General features: G+C 42.0%; 1 protein-coding gene across 4 annotated transcripts in view; it reads right to left on the bottom strand.

Moving 5' to 3' along the window:
- Window positions 1–20,556, bottom strand: part of LOC311101024 (myosin phosphatase Rho interacting protein) — a 75,537-nt gene that overhangs the window by 50,133 nt on the left and 4,848 nt on the right. For all 4 annotated transcript variants that reach the window (XM_084142035.1, XM_084142032.1, XM_084142034.1 and 1 more), the window contains exons 2-3: window positions 18,745–18,822; window positions 12,638–12,703 (exon numbers count right to left, since the gene is read on the bottom strand). In XM_084142035.1, the coding sequence (XP_083998161.1) occupies window positions 12,638–12,703; window positions 18,745–18,822 (144 nt within the window). The remainder of the gene's footprint in view (window positions 1–12,637; window positions 12,704–18,744; window positions 18,823–20,556) is intronic.

Genomic DNA, 20,556 nt, shown 5'->3' with positions numbered 1-20,556 from the left:
CAATAAAAATGTAATTTTCAAATATTTGCCAAAATGCAATTTGCGGGAAAACACAAATCAAAACAGCACTCCTGATTAGAACAGTTCCATATGTACCAGAGATGAAAATGTATGTTAGAAACTTAGAAAGAGGGGGATTCTAAAGATCCAACAACTAGGATGGGTTGCAAATGACTAAGATTGTGCCAATGGCTTCTGGACAACAAAATAAAATAAAGTTGATGAAAACCAATAGAACAGGAGAGAAATGGCATAGCGGTGGGTCCTATAGGGAAGTAAATTGAAATAAATTTGCCAAAATTATATAATTACTCCTGTCTATACAGAAATAAATTAAATCATTCAAAATACTTCATCAGAAAGCATGACTTAGCCACAGAGGAATCGAGGATCATTAGCATTATCATTTTAGAAAATAGCTGTGGATTGTTTCAAATCACAAGCCTGTAGGCCTATGCCTATTTGGGAAGCCTGTAATTTGGGTAGTGGCAATAGGCCCAGGGGTGAAAGTAAGGTGGTATGGTCCGGTACGGCGTGCCGGCAAAATAAATAGTGGGGGTACCACGTACCGGTAAAACATGAGCCTTTCACAATAATTAAAAACAAAATGTCAAGAAAACTGTAGGCTATAACACCACTTTCTATCATTACCGCATGTCAGAGGCATGAAAAATGAGTGAATCGACTTGAAAACGGTTGGTATAGCCTACGCTCCAAAATGGTTAAGACGAAAACACAGAAATTTGGCCAAGGCAGAGATGACTGGCCGACACCCAAACGCGCGGATAGCAATGGACATATACATTCTGGCCTAATTAAGTATTTGATCCCCTGCTGATTTTGTACGTTTGCCCACTGACAAAGACATGATCAGTCTACAGTCGTGGTCAAAAGTTTTGAGAATGACACAAGTATTGGTCTTCACAAAGTTCGCTGCTTCAGTGTTTTTAGATATTTTTGTCAGATGTTACTATGGTATACTGAAGTATAATTACAAGCATTCCATAAGTGTCAAAGGCTTTTATTGACAATTACATTAAGTTTATGCAAAGAGTCAATATTTGCGGTGTTGACCCTTCTTTTTCAAGACCTCTGCAATCCGCCCTGGCATGCTGTCAATTAACTTCTGAGCCACATCCCTGACTGATGGCAGCCCATTCTTGCATAATCAATGCTTGGAGTTTGTCCGAATTTGTGGGTTTTTGGTTGTCACCCGCCTCTTGAGGATTGACCACAAGTTCTCATTGGGATTAAGGTCTGGGGAGTTTCCTGGCCAAGGACCCAAAATGTCGATGTTTTGTTCCCAGAGCCACTTAGCTATCAATTTTGCCTCATGGCAAGGTGCTCCATCATGCTGGAAAAGGCATTGTTCATCACCAAACTGTTCTTGGATGGTTGAGAGAAGCTGCTCTCGGAGGATGTGTTGGTACCATTCTTTATTCATGGCTGTGTCCTTAGGCAAAATTGTGAGTGAGCCCACTCCCTTGGCTGAGAAGCAACCCCACACATGAATGGTCTCAGGATGCTTTACTGTTGGCATGACACAGGACTGATGGTTGTAGGGAACCGAAAGGTCGCTGGTTCTAATCCCCGAGCTGACTAGGTGAAAAATCTGCCGATGTGCCCTTGAGCAAGGCACTTAACCCTAATTGCTCATGTAAGTCGCTCTGGATAAGAGCGTCTGCTAAATGACAAAAAAAATATATATATACAGTGGGGAGAACAAGTATTTGATACACTGCCGATTTTGCAGGTTTTCCTACTTACAAAGCATGTAGAGGTCTGTAATTTTTATCATAGGTACACTTTAACTGTGAGAGACGGAATCTAAAACAAAAATCCAGAAAATCACATTGTATGATTTTTAAGTAATTAATTTGCATTTTATTGCATGACATAAGTATTTGATCACCTACCAACCAGTAAGAATTCCGGCTCTCACAGACCTGTTAGTTTTTCTTTAAGAAGCCCTCCTGTTCTCCACTCATTACCTGTATTAACTGCACCTGTTTGAACTCGTTACCTGTATAAAAAACACCTGTCCACACACTCAATCAAACAGACTCCAACCTCTCCACAATGGCCAAGACCAGAGAGCTGTGTAAGGACATCAGGGATCAAATTGTAGACCTGCACAAGGCTGGGATGGGCTACAGGACAATAGGCAAGCAGCTTGGTGAGAAGGCAACAACTGTTGGCGCAATTATTAGAAAATGGAAGAAGTTCAAGATGACGGTCAATCACCCTCGGTCTGGGACTCCATGCAAGATCTCACCTCGTGGGGCATCAATGATCATGAGGAAGGTGAGGGATCAGCCCAGAACTACACGGCAGGACCTGGTCAATGACCTGAAGAGAGCTGGGACCACAGTCTCAAAGGAAACCATTAGTAACACACTACGCCGTCATGGATTAAAATCCTGCAGCGCACGCAAGGTCCCCCTGCTCAAGCCAGCGCATGTCCAAGCCCGTCTGAAGTTTGCCAATGACCATCTGGATGATCCAGAGGAGGAATGGGAGAAGGTCATGTGGTCTGATGAGACAAAAATAGAGCTTTTTGGTCTAAACTCCACTCGCCGTGTTTGGAGGAAGAAGAAGGATGAGTACAACCCCAAGAACACCATCCCAACCGTGAAGAATGGAGGTGGAAACATCATTCTTTGGGGATGCTTTTCTGCAAAGGGGACAGGACAACTGCACCGTATTGAGGGGAGGATGGATGGGGCCATGTATCGCGAGATCTTGGCCAACAACCTCCTTCCCTCAGTAAGAGCATTGAAGATGGGTCGTGGCTGGGTCTTCCAGCATGACAACGACCCGAAACACACAGCCAGGGCAACTAAGGAGTGGCTCCGTAAGAAGCATCTCAAGGTCCTGGAGTGGCCTAGCCAGTCTCCAGACCTGAACACAATAGAAAATCTTTGGAGGGAGCTGAAAGTCTGTATTGCCCAGCGACAGCCCCGAAACCTGAAGGATCTGGAGAAGGTCTGTATGGAGGAGTGGGCCAAAATCCCTGCTGCAGTGTGTGCAAACCTGGTCAAGACCTACAGGAAACGTATGATCTCTGTAATTGCAAACAAAGGTTTCTGTACCAAATATTAAGTTCTGCTTTTCTGATGTATCAAATACTTATGTCATGCAATAAAATGCTAATTAATTACTTAAAAATCATACAATGTTATTTTCTGGATTTTTGTTTTAGATTCCGTCTCTCGCAGTTGAAGTGTACCTATGATAAAAATGACAGGCCTCTACATGCTTTGTAAGTAGGAAAACCTGCAAAATCGGCAGTGTATCAAATACTTGTTCTCCCCACTGTATGTATATATATATATACACATATACATACATACATACATACATACATACACATACATACATACATACATATACAGTTGAAGTCGGAGGTTTACATACACCTTTAGCCAAATACATTTAAACTTTAATCCTAGTAAAAATTCCCTGTCTTATTAGGTCAGTTAGGATCACCACTTTATTTTAAAAATGTGAAATGTTAGAATAATAGTAGAGAGAATGATTTATTTCAGCTTTTATTTCTTTCATCACATTCCCAGTGGGTCAGGAGTTGACATACACTCAATTAGTATTTGGTAGCATTGCCTTTAAATTGAAGTTTTAAAACGTTTTGGGTAGCCTTCCACAAGCTTCCCACAATAAGTTGTGTGAATTTTGGCCCATTCCTCCTGACAGAGCTGGTGTAACTGAGTCAGGTTTGTAGGCCTCCTTGCTTGCACACGCTTTTTCAGTTCTGCCCACACATTTTCTATAGGATTCAGGTCAGGGCTTTGTGATGGCCACCCCAATACCTTGACTTTGTTGTCCTTAAGCAATTTTGCCACAACTTTGGAAGTATGCTTGGGGTCATTGTCCATTTGGAAGACCCATTTGCGACCAAGCTTTAACTTCCTGACTGATGTCTTGAGATGTTGCTTCAATATATCCACATCATTTTCCTTCCTCATGATGCCATCTATTTTGTGAAGTGCAACACACCCTCCTGCAGCAAAGCACCCCCACAGCATGATGCTGCCACCCCCGTGCTTCATGGTTGGGATGGTGTTCTTTGGCTTGCAAGTACCCCCTTTTTCCTCCAAACACAACGATGGTCATTATGGCCAAACATTTCTATTTTTGTTTCATCAGACCCGAGGACATTTCTCCAAAAAGTACAATCTTTGTCCCCATGTGCAGTTGCAAACTGTTTTTTTAATGGCGGTTTTGGAGCAGTGGCTTCTTCCTTGCTGAGCGGCCTTTCAGGTTATGTCAATATAGGACTAGTTTTACTGTGGATACAGATACTTTTGTACCTGTTTCCTCCAGCATCTTCACAAGGTCCTTTGCTGTTGATCTCCAATTGATTTGCACTTTTCGCACCAAAATACGTTCATCTCTAGGAGACAGAACGCGTCTCCTTCCTGAGCGGTATGATGGCTGCGTGGTCCCATGGTGTTTGTACAGATGAACGTGGTACCTTCAGGCGTTTGGAAATTGCTCCCAAGGATGAACCAGACTTATGGAGGTCTACAATTTCTTTTCTGGTGTCTTGGCTGATTTCTTTTGATTTTCCCATGATGTCAAGCAAAGAGGCACTGCGTTTGAAGGTAGGCCTTGAAATACATCCACAGGTACATCTCCAATTGAAATGATGTCAATTATCCTATCAGAAGCTTCTAAAGCCATGACATCATTTTCTTGAATTTTCCAAGCTGTTTAAAAGGCACAGTCCTTAGTGTAGGTAAACTTCTGACCCACTGGAATTGTCTGTAAACAATTGTTGGAAAAATTACTTGTGTCATGCACAAAGTAGATGTCCTAACCGACTTCCCAAAACTATAGTTTGTTAACAAGACATTTGTGGAGTGGTTGAAAAACAAGTTTTAATGACTCCAACCTAAGTGTATGTAAACTTCCGACAACAACTGTACATATATATATATACACATATCCTTTAAAACATTTGATTTCCCTTTATTACTTTCCAACCTCACCACCCCTTCCCTAATTGGAGTAAACTAGTGAACAACAACGCTTAGGCCTCTACTTCCATCTTATACATACTATATACATTTTATGGACACAGTCAATTTTACAATAATTATATTTTGTTTGTTTTTACTCCTGAACTTCCTCTACCCTCAACCTCTCCGATCATTTTCATGATGTCCATCCGGTTTGCTTCTATATGCCATATCTTTCTAACTGTGCTCTTTCACAAAAGCTCCCAACCTATAACGTATATACTTATTATGGACACAGTATGCTTTACATTAGTTATCTTGTTGTTGTTAGTTGTTATTAGTCCCATCCTTCAGCTCCATTCAACACCACCCATCTATCTCTTAACACCATCCATATTGGATTTCTATTTGCCATATATTTTTCAACTGTACTGTGATGTTTCACAAACGTTCTGAACCCTTCTATTCTCATTGTTTCTACAGATTGTAAATTGAAAAGAAACATTTTTGCTAAAAGTATTATTATATTATTGATCGATTGACTATGACTTTTCAGATCACCCAGTAGTGCTATCTGCAGGGTTAGCTCCAGGTAAATATTGCAATCCTTCAGCCATTCCTGGATCTGTGTCCAAAAACAAGCTACAAATGGACAGTACCAAAACAAAGGATCTAATGATTCTGTCTCTTTGCAGCAAAATCTGCAGAGCTGGGAAGATTGTATCCCCCATATAAATAACATTATATTGGTAGCAAGAATTTTGTATAATAAATTAAATTGAACAATTCTAAGTTTTAAATCCAGCGTCGTTTTGCGTATCAGTTCATAAACACTATGCCATGGAATCGGTACGTCAAAAATCTCTTCCCAACTATTTTGCAATCTATATGGGACGGCTGTCAATCCTTTGGTCCTTAAATGAAACTGATATACTTTTTCATTTATCACAATTTTCTTTAACCAATTATGTTCTTTAATGCAGGGCCAACAGACAAGTTCCTTACTTTATCATTACACTTTCTAGTGTTTTGTGTAACAGATGTCTCTTTCCATTCACCACTCTTTGGAGGCTGGAAATATATTACGAGTGGATGAACGTGTGCGGGTAGCATAGTAAATCAAATCGTATTCGTCACATGCGCCGAATACAACACTGAAATGCTTACTTACAAGCCCTTAACCAAAAATGCAGTTAAGTAAATAGAGTCTTAGTGCCAGCGTCGGTTTGTAGTGGTAAACAGACAGCTACAAAAAATATAGATCAAAACTCTCTTGGTAGATTAATTTTTATTTTTATTTTATTTAACCTTTATTTAACTATGCAAGTCAGTTAAGGACAAATTCTTATTTATAATGACGGCCTACACCGGCCAAACCCAGACGACGCTGGGCCAATTGTGCGCCGCCCTATGGGACTCCCAATCACGGCCGGATGTGATACAGCCTGGAATCGAACCAGGGGGTTTGTAGTGACGCCTCAAGCACTGAGATGCAGTGCCTTAGACCGCTGCGCCACTCGGGAGCCCAGATAGATAGTGTGGTCTACAGCTTATCATGAAGTACTCTACCTCAGGCAAGCAATGCCTCGAGACTACCTTTATATTAGACATCGCGCACCAGCTGTTATTGACAAATAGACACACACCCCCACCCCTCGTCTTATCAGACGTAGCTGTTCTGTACTGCCGATTCACGGAAAACCCAGCCAACTGTATATTATCCGTGTCGTCGTTCAGCCACGAGTCGGTGAAACATAAGATATTACAGTTTTTAATGTCCCGTTGGTAGGATAGTCTCGAACGGAGCTCATCCAGTTTATTCTCCAGTGATTGCACGTTAGCTAATAGAACTGATGGTAGAGGCAGGTTACCCACTCGTCGCCGAATTCTCACAAGGCAGCCTAATCTCCGTCCCCTGTATTTCCTTATTTCCTTCATGCGAATGACGGGGATTTGGGCCTTGTCTGGGAGCAACATTCTATCCTTTGCGTCCAACTCATTGAAGAAAAACTCTTCGTCCAGTTCGAGATTAGTAATCACTGTTCTGATGTCCAGAAGCTATTTTCGGTCATAAGAGACAGTAGCATCAACAATATGTACAAAATAAGTTACAAACAATGCGAAAAAACACACAAAATAGCACAATTGGTTAGGAGGCCGTAAAAAAGCGGCAGCCATCCCCTCTGGCACCATTCTTCCTTCTTCCATCTTAGTAAAGTAGCCCTTTGAAGTGATTGTTTCACAATCAGATGAAAACATCATGACTGGTTGTGTTTATGCCACAATAAAAAGTTAATACATTTTAAAAGTTAAATGACAAATCTTTACGACTAGGCCCACAGAGATCCTATTGAATGAATAGGGATTCTATATGTATTCTATGATTAGGCCCATAAAGAATGTTGGTGCAAGCGTGTGCACATATAGGAGTAGAAATTAATTCTACTTTCAACCCCAAATAGGCCTAGCTGATTATTGAGTTGCGGCCGTCCGTGAAAAGCATCTAAAATATGTGTGAAGGTAATGTGTGTTGAGTATAATTTAAAATGTTGAGACAAGAAGAAGGGGACGGGTGTGTGGTGAAGATATAGAGGCCAGTCTCTCTCCAGAATGGCTCAGCTGTCTCCAGCCAATTCTTGCGCATTCATTGTTTAATTGTGTGAATTGTTTGCCCTTTGATTGTCTATTTTGATAAACTCCCGATTAGAGCTGACAGGCTGAGAAGAGAGATGAATGCGATTGAAATAACCAGCATTTTCATCATATTTTATACGGTTTTTATTTGTCCGCTTTATGTAGCTTATTTTTACTTAGTTGACAATGGAAGTTATAGGCCTACTGATGCGTTGGCTTATAGGCTATGAGTTCCATGCGCTCATGTCTTAAGCCGCCAATGGATCACGGTGTATCAATGTGTCCATATGGCTCTAGCATTAGTTTAATTTTAACTTTTTGAGTTTTATAATTTTTTATTCAGATTTCTATGATTAACCACATGACAATGATTTTGAGAAACTAAAACGTTATTATTTAAATGAAACTGTTCCACGGAAATGTGCATACAGTGAGGGAAAAATGTATTTGATCCCCTGCTGATTTTGTACGTTTGCCCACTGACAAAGAAATGATCAGTGTATAATTTTAATGGTAGGTTTATTTGAACAGTGAGAGACAGAATAACAACAACAAAAATCCAGAAAAACACATGTAAAAATTGTTATAAATTGATTTGCATTTTAATGAGGGAAATAAGTATTTGACCCCTCTGCAAAACATGACTTAGTACTTGGTGGCAAAACCCTTGTTGGCAATCACAGAGGTCAGACGTTTCTTGTAGTTGCCCACCAGGTTTGCACACATCTCAGGAGGGATTTTGTCCCACTCCTCTTTGCAGATCTTCTCCAAGTCATTAAGGTTTTGAGGCTGACGTTTGGCAACTCGAACCTTCAGCTCCCTCCACAGATTTTCTATGGGATTAAGGTCTGGAGACTGGCTAGGCCACTCCAGGACCTTAATGTGCTTCTTCTTGAGCCACTCCTTTGTTGCCTTGGCCGTGTGTTTTGGGTCATTGTCATGCTGGAATACCCATCCACGACCCATTTTCAATGCCCTGGCTGAGGGAAGGAGGTTCTCACCCAAGATTTGACGGTACATGGCCCCGTCCATCGTCCCTTTGATGCAGTGAAGTTGTCCTGTCCCCTTAGCAGAAAAACACCCCCAAAGCATAATGTTTCCACCTCCATGTTTGACGGTGGGGATGGTGTTCTTGGGGTCATAGGCAGTATTCCTCCTCCTCCAAACACGGCGAGTTGAGTTGATGCCAAAGAGCTCCATTTTGGTCTCATCTGACCACAACACTTTCACCCAGTTCTCCTCTGAATCATTCAGATGTTCATTGGCAAACTTCAGACGGGCATGTATATGTGCTTTCTTGAGCAGGGGGACCTTGCGGGCGCTGCAGGATTTCAGTCCTTCACGGCGTAGTGTGTTACCAATTGTTTTCTTGGTGACTATGGTCCCAGCTGCCTTGAGATCATTGACAAGATCCTCCCGTGTAGTTCTGGGCTGATTCCTCACCGTTCTCATGATCATTGCCACTCCACGAGGTGAGATCTTGCATGGAGCCCCAGGCCGAGGGAGATTGACAGTTCTTTTGTGTTTCTTCCATTTGCGAATAATCGCACCGTTGTCACCTTCTCACCAAGCTGCTTGGCGATGGTCTTGTAGCCCATTCCAGCCATGTGTCGGTCTACAATCTTGTCCCTGACATCCTTGGAGAGCTCTTTGGTCTTGGCCATGGTGGAGAGTTTGGAATCTGATTGATTGATTGCTTCTGTGGACAGGTGTCTTTTATACAGGTAACAAGCTGAGATTAGGAGCACTCCCTTTAAGAGTCTGCTCCTAATCTCAGCTCGTTACCTGTATAAAAGACACCTGGGAGCCAGAAATCTTTCTGATTGAGAGGGGGTCAAATACTTATTTCCCTCATTAAAATGCAAATCATTTATAACATTTTTGACATGTGTTTTTCTGGATGTTTTTGTTGTTATTCTGTCTCTCACTGTTCAAATAAACCTACCATTAAAATTATAGACTGATCATTTCTTTGTCAGTGGGCAAACGTACAAAATCAGCAGGGGATCAAATACTTTTTTCCCCTCACTGTATGAAAATCATAACTGGCACGCAGATCGGCAGAAATGGAAAGATAAATTGTAAGCTTCCCCAAACTTGAAACTCACATGCCTATGAAGTCTTAATAAAATAATTGCCTCTACCTTTTCATTGTCGGATTTTGACTAAGGGCTACTTTGAAGCAAGGTAAGAGATGTCTCATGAAATAAAACACTCAGGTTAAAAAAAATTAAGTATGTTTTCAAAATGCATACTGCCTCCAGCTCACATTGTAAAGTGGTGGGTGACGCCGATAGTCTGTTGCCTACACTTTTAGCCTATGGTGAATGGGAGGCACGCTTCAATTACCAACTGAGAAATAAAAATAGCAGCTATTTTTAAATCGTGCACCAAAACAGTTAACACGCAATTGCATCTAGAATTGTTGCACAATGAATGGGCTTATAAAAGCACGTTTTAGGCTACTAATGCAGCAACCAGCTGAGGAGCTACAGGAGAAATCCCGCTCAAAATAGGCTTTCTATGCTGTGCGCATGTGATAGTTGTGTTGGATAAATAAGATAGTCCTCATTTAGCCTAACGAAAATACACACACGCCAATTTAATTCCCCTAAATTATGCAAATTAACATATAGACCAGGGATCATCAACTAGATTCAGCCGCGGGCCGATTTTTTTTGTAGCGGATGGTCGGGGGACGGAAATAATTTGTAGACTGCAAATTGACCGCAAGAAGCCCAAACAGATATAATGTTTGACTAAGACATAATAATTTCAAACCTTGCCTACATTTGTATACGATCACGTGTCTCTCTATTATGCATGGGAATACTTGGGAACAGATTTCTTAAAATAAAATCACGCTGATTTTCTGTTGTTTTACAGTCTTTTATTTCCAACAATGAAAATTCCACACAACAAAAAGACAAAAGAAGAGAAGAACCCTTCATCAAAAAAAGAGAGGTAAAATATGTATTTATGCTATGCTGTATACGGCCAAGATATAGGCTATAGATGCAGTAGAGGTAAATCGAACTCCACCAAAACAATGTAATTACTATGGAAACGCGTGGGGGAAAGATCCCAAGTGTCCTCATTGCCCACCAGCAAAATCTGCCCACATTTAGGCTATTGTTTATGTGTATTTCACACTATGTTGAGGGAAAAATAGGAGTATAATGCTGGTATGGATGTCAACCCCAACACATGTTCATGTCATCTTTACCAATCCACTGCATTACAGTTAAAAATGGCTGACTACCACCACCGATTACTTTTCGCTAGCTATACTAACCATCTTATACAAATGGGAGATTGCATTTAGCAGTCACTTCTTCTAAACCTGAAAAGGGAAAACGTCTACATGTTATGCAGCAAAAACAGCCAAATATATCCAAATCGAACTTAAGTAACCACATTGTGGGCCTTTTACAATACATAAATCATGACGGAGTTGACGAATATCCACTTTGTTCCATCAGATTTGTTGAATGTGGGCCAATCTGGTCAATGGAACATCTGCGTTCTATTGACTCCTTTACCGCATCTAAACTGGTAGCTGTATTGTGTAAGCATACATGGCAAGCAAGGGAAAAGACGGGGTATTGTCCCTCTCTACTATATACAGTAGGCCTATAACTTAAGGGGTTGGGGTCCGATCAGGCTGAGGATTTATACGTTGATGATGAATAAGAAAACAAAGCATATCTACTTTCATTTCCACTCCTCCGACTAGAGTTTTAACTAAGTAAACAATCATGTGCACTGAGCTCAACCCTGAACTCCCAAAATGTTGTATCAGCAACATTTTGGGAGCGTTCCTATTCTGGGGGGCTGGGGCGCACAGTGACGGCAACAAAGCGGCCATTTTCCTGACCCAGTTTCCCGGTGGCGTTCCGGAGTGTTCCCTGAGCTACAGATGAAAAGGCACGAAGACAATTAGGCCCACCGCGTCTAAATAGCATAACCAGCGTCACAATGACAGGAAAAAAGTGCTACACACCGAACGAACGGGTGTCATTCGCACACAATGCACACTGGAAAAATGGACACACGCAAGCACAGTCAGCACGCACGCACACACACGTATGCACAAACCGAAACCAGGATGTTTCCTTCCTTTGTCATGGATCCCCACGTGATGACAACATGAAGATAATGATTTCAATGATCTCCTCTTCACAAAGCAACCACCTAGACACAAACACACAGCCACAGAGTGCGTAGGCCTACATCTCAGCAGTCAAAAGCAGCATCCTCTCCTCTTCATCAATTTTGGATTGCAGAGAACTGATAACTGGGGTTTGATACAAGTCAGTTACATATAAAGCAGGTCCAAAGCCAGGGTCAAGATTAGAAGCTATAGGCCAGGGACTGAAGCTATGGCAGCTTTGACGGTCAGGCAGAGCAGAGTGTGAAGTGGGCCTCTCTGTATACACACAAGCAGCCTAATCTCCAGCCTGATCGGCCAGTGGGGTTGGTCACCCGTGTCACATTCCCCAGTGACACACACACACACACACACACACACACACACACAAAGAAGGGACGTCATAAGCTGTAAGGGACTCTCTCTATTCTCGGTTCCTCAGTTTCTTTCTTTCACAATCTGTATTATTCTACCTCTTTCGTCCTCTGTTCCTCCGCTTCATACTCTATTCTCTCTCCCTCCACCTCCATATACTTTTTCATGGTTCTTCAGTGTGAGATTTAGGGTGGGGCAGTTTTAACACCTTGCAGCACAAGGCTAGCTAACAGAGATAAGGCTTCCCAGTCAACTCTTTTCCAGGCAGGTACCACTGATTACACTAACACTACACAGTCAGGTCATTCAACTTCCCAACATGCCTTCCTGTCCTTCAAGGACCATATGAAATACTACTCTTCCCTGTCACCTTGGCTCTGCATGAAACCACAAGGCACGAGAGGCAGTGTTATAACCTGATTATAGACACAGCTAAGGAGTGCTGTTAGGTTGTTAGGGAGGAGGTGGAAGTAGCATGGCTGATATGACAGCTCCTTACCGATTCGTCCAGGGCGAAACGCAGGCAGCCATGTTCATACAACACAAAGAACCTCCGCTGCCATTTCTGTTGGGAGAAAGAGGAACATCATTAGCACTTCATCTGAAGATCTGCTTATAAACTATTAAGAAACAGCCTATAAACTAATACTGTATACAATTTCTGCAGGGAAAGAGGAGCATTGTTATTGGGCTGAAACCAAACCAACACTTAAGCTTCAACATGTCCTGGGACTAATAGTGTGTAGTGAACATATAGCTAAGAGATGCTTAAAGATACAATAACATAAATCCGAGAACCCTCCGCCTGTAGTCTGGGTACCAGTCGTTTTACAGTGCCTTGCAGAAGTATTTATCCCCCTTGGCGTTTTTGCTATTTTGTTGCATTACAACCTGTAATTTAAATGGATTTTTATTTGGATTTCATGTAATGGACATACACAAAATAGTCCAAATTGGTGAAGTGAAAAAAATAACTTATTTCAAAGAATGATAAAAAAATAAATAACGGAAAAGTGGTGTGTGCATATGTGTTTACCCCCTTTGCTATGAAGCCCCTAAATAAGATCTGGTGCAACCAATTACCTTCAGAAGTCACATAATTAGTTAAATAAAGTCCACCTGTGTGCAATCTAAGTGTCACATGATCTGTCACATGATCTCAGTATATATATACACCTGTTCTGAAAGGCCCCAGAGTCTGCAACACCACTAATCAATGGGCACCACCAAGCAAGCGGCACCATGAAGACCAAGGAGCTCTCCAAACAGGTCAGGGACAAAGTTGTGGCGAAGTACAGATCAGGGTTGGGTTCTAAAAAAATATAAGAAACTTTGAACATCCCAAAGAGCACCATTAAATCCATTATTAAAAAATGGAAAGAATATGGCACCACAACAAACCTGCCAAGAGAGGGCCGCCCACCAAAACTCACAGACCAGGCAAGGAGGGCATTAATCAGAGAGGCAACAAAGAGACCAAAGATAACCCTGAAGGAGCTGCAAAGCTCCACAGCGGAGATTGGAGTATCTGTCCATAGGACCACTTTAAGCCGTACACTACGGAAGAGTGGCCAGAAAAAAGCCATTGCTTAAAGAAAGAAATAAGCAAACACGTTTGGTTTTCGCCAAAAGCCATGTGGGAGACTCCCCAAACATATGGAAGAAGGTACTCAGGTCAGATGAGACTAAAATTGAGCTTTTTGCCCATCAAGGAAAACGCTTTGTCTGGCGCAAACCCAACACCTCTCATCACCCCGAGAACACCATCCCCACAGTGAAGCATGGTGGTGGCAGCATCATGCTGTGGGGTTGTTTTTCATCAGCAGGGACTGGGAAACTGGTCAGAATTGAAGGAACGATGGATGGCGCTAAACACTGGGAAATTCTTGAGGGAAACCTGTTTCAGTCTTCCAGAGATTTGAGACTGGGATGGAGGTTCACCTTCCAGCAGGATAATGACCCTAAGCATACTGCTAAAGCAACACTCAAGTGGTTTAAGGGGAAACATTTAAATGTCTTGGAATGGCCTAGTCAAAGCCCAGACCTAAATCCAATTGAGAATCTGTGGTATGACTTAAAGATTGCTGTACACCAGCGGAACCCATCCAACTTGAAGGAGCTGGAGCAGTTTTGCCTTGAAGAATGGGCAAAAATCCCAGTGGCCAGATGTGCCAAGCTTATAGAGTCATACCCCAAGAGAATTGCAGCTGTAATTGCTGCAAAAAGCAGCAATTACAAGTTCTTTTTTTTGACTTATTTCTTGTTTGTTTCACAAGGAAAAATATTTTGCATCTTCAAAGTGGTAGGCATGTTGTGTAAATCAAATGATACAAACCCTCCCAAAAAAGCAATTTTATTTCCAGGTTGTAAGGCAACAAAATAGGAAAAATGCCAAGGGGGGCAAGCCACTGTAGCTAACACTCCTTGCCACTCCTGCCATTCCTGGTAATTCCTATGTATTTGGCAAATGACATGGAGAACAAGGAGTGGAATGAAATAGCTGAACAGATAAGGCAAACAGGCAACTTCACCTGGGAACTCATTCATAAATTAAGCAATGGTGGGTTTATACTTTATAGTTTACAATAGCACTTTCATATTAGTACCCAATATTGCATTATTTGAACTAATGATAACTAGCTACCAAGTGGCTGGACCAGTTTTCCCAAAAGTGAACGATGGTATTTGTCACATGCTTCGTAAACAACCGGTGTAGACTTATAGTGAAATGCTTACTTAGGGGCCCTTCCCAACAATGCTGAGAGAAAGAACATTGAGAAATAATAGAAAAGTAATAACACGTAATAAACACACAATGAGTAACGATAACTTGGCTATATACACAGGGTACCAGTACCGAGTCAATTTGCAGGGGTATGAGGTAATTGAGGTAGAAATGTACATATAACTAGGTATAAAGTGACTAGGCAACAGGATAGATAAACAGTAGCAGCAGCATATGTGATGAGTCAAGAACGTTAGTGCAAAAAGGGTCAATGCAGATAGTCCTGGTAGCTATTTGTTTAACTATTCAAATAACTATTTAGCAGTCTTATGGTTTGGGGGAAGAAGCTGTTCAGGGTCCTGTTGGTTCCAGACTTGGTGCATCAGTACTGCTTGACGTGCGGTAGCAGAGAGAACAGTCTATGACTTGGGTGGCTGGAGTCTTTGACAGATTTTAGGGCCTTCCTCTGACACCGCCTGGTATACAGGTCCTTGATGTCAGGGAGCTCGGCCCCAGCGATGTACTGGGCAGTACGCACTACCCTCTGTAGCGCCTTGCGGTCGGATGCCAAGCAGTTGCCATACCAAGCAGTGATGCAGCCAGTCAAGATGCTCTCAATTGTGCAGCTGTAGAACTTTGAGGATCTGAGGGCCCATGCCAAATCTTTTGAGCCTCCTGAGGTGAAAGAGGCGTTGTCATGACCCTCTTCACGACTGTGTTGGTGTGTGGACCATGAAAGATCCTTAGTGATGTGGACACCGAGGAGCTTGAAGCTCTGGATCCGCTCCACTACAGCCCTGTCGATGTGAATGGGGGCGTGCTCGGCCATCCGTTTCCTGTAGTCCACGATCAGCTCCTTTGTCTTGCTGACGTTGAGGGAGAGGTTGTTGTCCTGGCACCACACTGCCAGGTCTCTGACCTCCAATCTACTAAGCTTACCTGAATGAAATATATTAAACTGATCATGACTAGATTGAATCTCATGTCACTGTGATTGGCTAGTCAACATGATATGTCTCAACTTTAAACAATGCAAATTTTGTTTAGCTTCTTTCTATTCTGTGGCTGCATGAAATAGCAAGCATGACATGAATTCAGCGATTACATTTGTTTACTTAATCTTTGTGGCTCCCTGATGAAACAGTAACATCTATTACTGTAGTTAGTCTTAGCCAACCTGCCCTCTCTAGAACATAAAAAACAGTTCAGTACTAGAAGTTGTTAGTTTCGGTACTTCTGTCAAATGTGTGTCACGAATCAAGCCTGCCTATCAGCGCAGTCGACCCCTTATTATAGCACGCCTGCTCCCCTTACTCATCGCTAGCCAGCACTGGGAGTCTGGGCTGCATCATGTTACATCATTACATTTTAGTCATTTAGCAGACGCTCTTATCCAGAGCGACTTAACAGTTAGTGAGTGCATACATGTTTTTTTTTGTTTTTTTCATACTGGCCCCCCGTGGGAATCGAACCCACAACCCTGGCGTTGCAAGCGCCATGCTCTACCAACTGAGCTACACGGGGCCATCATGCTGCACAGAAGTCAACATACTTGAATAATGCGACACGGCATGTGGACATTTTTAAGCGTAATTATTGTTCGCAAAACAATGTCTATACATGCTAGAACACTTTACAATGCAAAAAGATATTGGTAGCTTCCATTTTTCTTGCTAGCTGACAGCTAAAGATAACATCCATTCACTACCCTAGTACTTAGTTTGTGACTATATGCAAACTACAATGCAAAATATGCTAATTTCAAAGCTGATTGCCACCAAAAACATTATTCATTTACTTATTCAGTCTCTCTCACGTCTCTCCCAAAGATGATCAGCGAACTCTGTTAAAGAGAAGGCGCACATTTGTATAAAATAAGCTACTTCTATACAAATGTTGTTGATCAGTACAATAAAATAAGTCCCAGATTGTTTGTCATCTGTAGCCCCATGAAATCAGCCAAAACAAGCTCAATAACTCAATGCATGCACACATTGAATATGCATTCACCTGTATTGTGGATAGGCCTAGGCTAGATATTGATTTACCCAGTTTATCAATAAAGATTTACTATTCAAAAGAAATTACCATTATGTTGTTATGTAGTTAGAATGGTAAAAACAAAGTCACATTTATTGTATAATTGATTAATTAATGTATACATGGCGGACTCTCAAAATTTTTTATGTAAAAATTTTTTTATGTAATGATATTGAACTCAAAAGATGCCCAACGATTGAACAGGGCAGTAGCTGAGTTTATCTGTCTGGATCAAGTGCCATTCTGTGACTTGCTAATATGGCTTCTTTTTTTGCAGTGGTATCGTTTTGGTATCGAGTATCGAGTATTGTGATACTAAACCTGGTATTGAAGTCAAAATTCTGGTATCGTGACAACACTAGTACTCTCTATTGCTGCTTTTCAACTGTAACGCCAGTGTTATACTAGTGTATACACCCTGATGTTATAGGAAATTGTGTTTCTTTAGGTGTAGCAAAGGCTCTCATTTTTCTTAGACTTATTAGTTAACTGTTCCTTTAATCACACTTTTTGTTAACTGTCTCTTTAATTGCAGGCACCTCTGAGCCATAGAGATGTATAGAGATTGCAACGTATCAGACCTCAATGGCGCTGCCCATGTTAAACACGCTTTTTGGCACTAGAGACCTCTATACAGCTCTATGCTCTGAGCACACCTGCAACCAATTTCACTTGTTAAATACCTGAGTTCCTTTGTCTTTCAGTTCAGTGCCAAACAATCCAAGCAGTAGTACAAAACCAACATTTATCCTTTCATTTCTGTTATCTGTGAGTCCAATACCCAAACGTAAGCAACCCCAATATTTTTTACATTATTTTCATGTTTCAATTGATCTGCATTTAAAGATGCACTGTTGTTTATTAGCGGTAGGATGTTGTGTCGCATATTGATAGAAATGTTTGCATATTGAAAGGATCTAATTTATACCTTCGTAATGAATATTTATTTTACTGCTTTGGAGAAATTATGATATTTATGATTGACTACTGGCTCAGATTGTGAAAAATAATGTTTATGATGTAAAATATGCTGATGCAAATGTTTTTTGTTTACTTTTAGCACAAGTCAATGGAAATTTAGATGGATTATGTTTGATTTGGAGGAAATAAAACGGGAGCACAGACTCTAAAACGGAACCTCAAGTCTCTCTCCTTATCCTCTAACCCGGAACCCCTGAATCACCTACCTCACCAAGTGCATTCAAAATAGGCGATTTTCCTTAACACATTGCTAGGGCTGACAGTGACGACTTGTGAAGAGCAGAATCAACAACCTCTGCATAATCAAAAGTTGCTTTGTTTGGTGTTAACCGTCAAAGGTGTAAACCCATGTTCACAGTTAGCTATTGTTATGCAAATGCCACCCCAGCGGCCTTGCCCCCAAGTTAGAGCAGGTTCTCCGGCGCCATGGCCCATATGGCTTAGCGCAGTGTGTTGAATAGATTCCATGATCCGGACATGAGTGAGTGCTCGGCCCGTTCTCGACACTGTGCACCCGTATGTGCGCTGAAACCTTGTGATGTATAGCACCTGGTGAATTGGCATGAAAAGAAAACACTCTACGTACGCAGATTTAAAGCCCATTTCTCTGACCATATGTTAGGGCTGTGTTTCAAGCGCTTCCATTACACCTCAGCTTACTTCCCAAATGGATTTTAAGTGGATTAAAACCTCCTGATGGTCACCCATCCCCTCTCACTATAAGGTTCTGCTGCCCGGGAATGGTGTTTGTCTGTTTATCATGAGACTACAATGCTATGGAAGAACAGGGAACACACATACTAACCCATCCCCCATTCCATGTGAGCACGCACACATACACGCCTCATGGGTGATCTTACCCGGGATCTCTGCATGGGGTTGTCAAAGTCTGTTCCCTCGGGGGCCAAGCACAGCCATCCGCCATAAATAGGTTTGGCCTGTAAAACAGAGCAATTTAGACAATCATTAAAAATGGGGGGGAGGGGGAAGCACTGAGAAAGGAGGGGTGAATGAAAGGAGAGAGCACATTGTGGTCCAGATGTTCCTACAGACCCTCTCAATGAGGCAGTTTTGAAACCACACAAAACCAGTTAGCAAGCCTGTCGGCGTAATTAGCAACGTTTGATATACACGATTGCCTTGCGTTCAAATTACATAAATGAAGCTTTGTGTGAATGACAACAGCGCCTGCCTATCAACCTACATTCACCTCATGGAAGTTGTTTGAGCCAAAAACCTGCTTGTTTCCAATGAAAACACAGAAGTTCAAAAGATGTGGAAATGTATAAACATGGAGTAGAGCTCCCACAGGGTGAGGGGGAGGCTGTTTAAAATGGCTGCTCTTTGCACTCTACTAAAACGTATTTGTCTTTGTCTCCAACTTTTACTGTTAAACATTACCAAGAAGCAGCTGTCAGCCCTGTTTTGCTATATAAAAAAAAATCCCCTCCAACCTTTTTTCTTTACCTCAAAATCCAGGCTAGCGTCTTACCTGCAGTAGAGGAGTATACGATTATTAGTCTGGGTATTGGCCCTGGCTGTCGCTAGCTAGCCCGTGTCCCTGCATGTCTGTCATAAATCCATCCATATATGCCTTATTTCAGCTTGCATAAACTGACTGCCTAATGTGCCTATAGACTGATTTAATCGTTTACTTTTAACAGGTGATGGGTGATTGAGGAGATAAACGTGGCATGACCTAGTCCTAAGAAATCTGATAAGAGTCTGGCATTTTGGCAGTAATTATGACTGATGATTTTACTTGATGATTAGCTGATTATCTGCAGCGCTGAAGTCAAGGCATAGGCTACGATCCAAAATGGATGTTTCCTGTCCTCAGATCTTATATGGGCAATGTTATCAATAAATGAGCCCATATCACACAGGTTGTGCTATAATGCATAACCCCTTTCTCCATTCTTCTCTCTTTCAAAACATCCAAAGAGAGAGCGAGACAGACAGCAGCAGAGAGAAAGAGACCGAGTGAGCAAGAAAGAGCTGGACAGGAGAGAATGAGCGAGACAGACAAGGAGAGGCAGTGTAAGCGAGCAGCTGTGGCCTGTAGCAATGTTGGTGGGCTGAGGAGCCAGGAGACCTGGAGAGGAGGGACACACCCTTGCACCCTTTCTCCCTCCAATCTTCCTTCACACACACAGGCCTCACTTCCTCTAAAGTGGTCCTCCCGTGACCTTGCCCTCCCCCCTCAGCTCTCTCCAACAGACCTACCTTCCCCCTCCATTCCAGCCCTCCAAGGCAAGGCCTCCCACCGGCAGTGAGGTTAACCCATAGAGATAGATAGAGGACTCTAGTGGCTAAAAGTCTGTTTTAGCATGGGTAGCGCTATTGAGGATTTTCACAATTTTTAAGTAGAAAACTGGGTGGGACTTACTATGGGTTAAGGAAGGATCACATCATTCCATCCAGGTCATCAGGAGGGATCAGCCAATGAATTATACTTGTGAGAAAACATTCCATAACTGCAGGTGGCAGTAAATCGCCAACCTTGGCTTTATACCTGTTCAAACAACACACTCCAAGTGGCAGTATGCAGCCTTTCAGTTTGTTTACCAACTCATAGAAGAAGTAGAAGAAAATTGACTACTTCAAAATGGAGATGGCCTTAATGGTGCTGCTCATACTCTCACAGATGCCATAATGGTACAGATACAATG

Source organism: Coregonus lavaretus (genome assembly GCF_964263955.1).
Source record: "Coregonus lavaretus genome assembly, chromosome: 25".
NCBI lineage: Eukaryota > Metazoa > Chordata > Actinopteri > Salmoniformes > Salmonidae > Coregonus > Coregonus lavaretus.
Note: the sequence above shows the minus strand (reverse complement) of the source record. Positions and strands in the feature narration are given on the sequence as shown.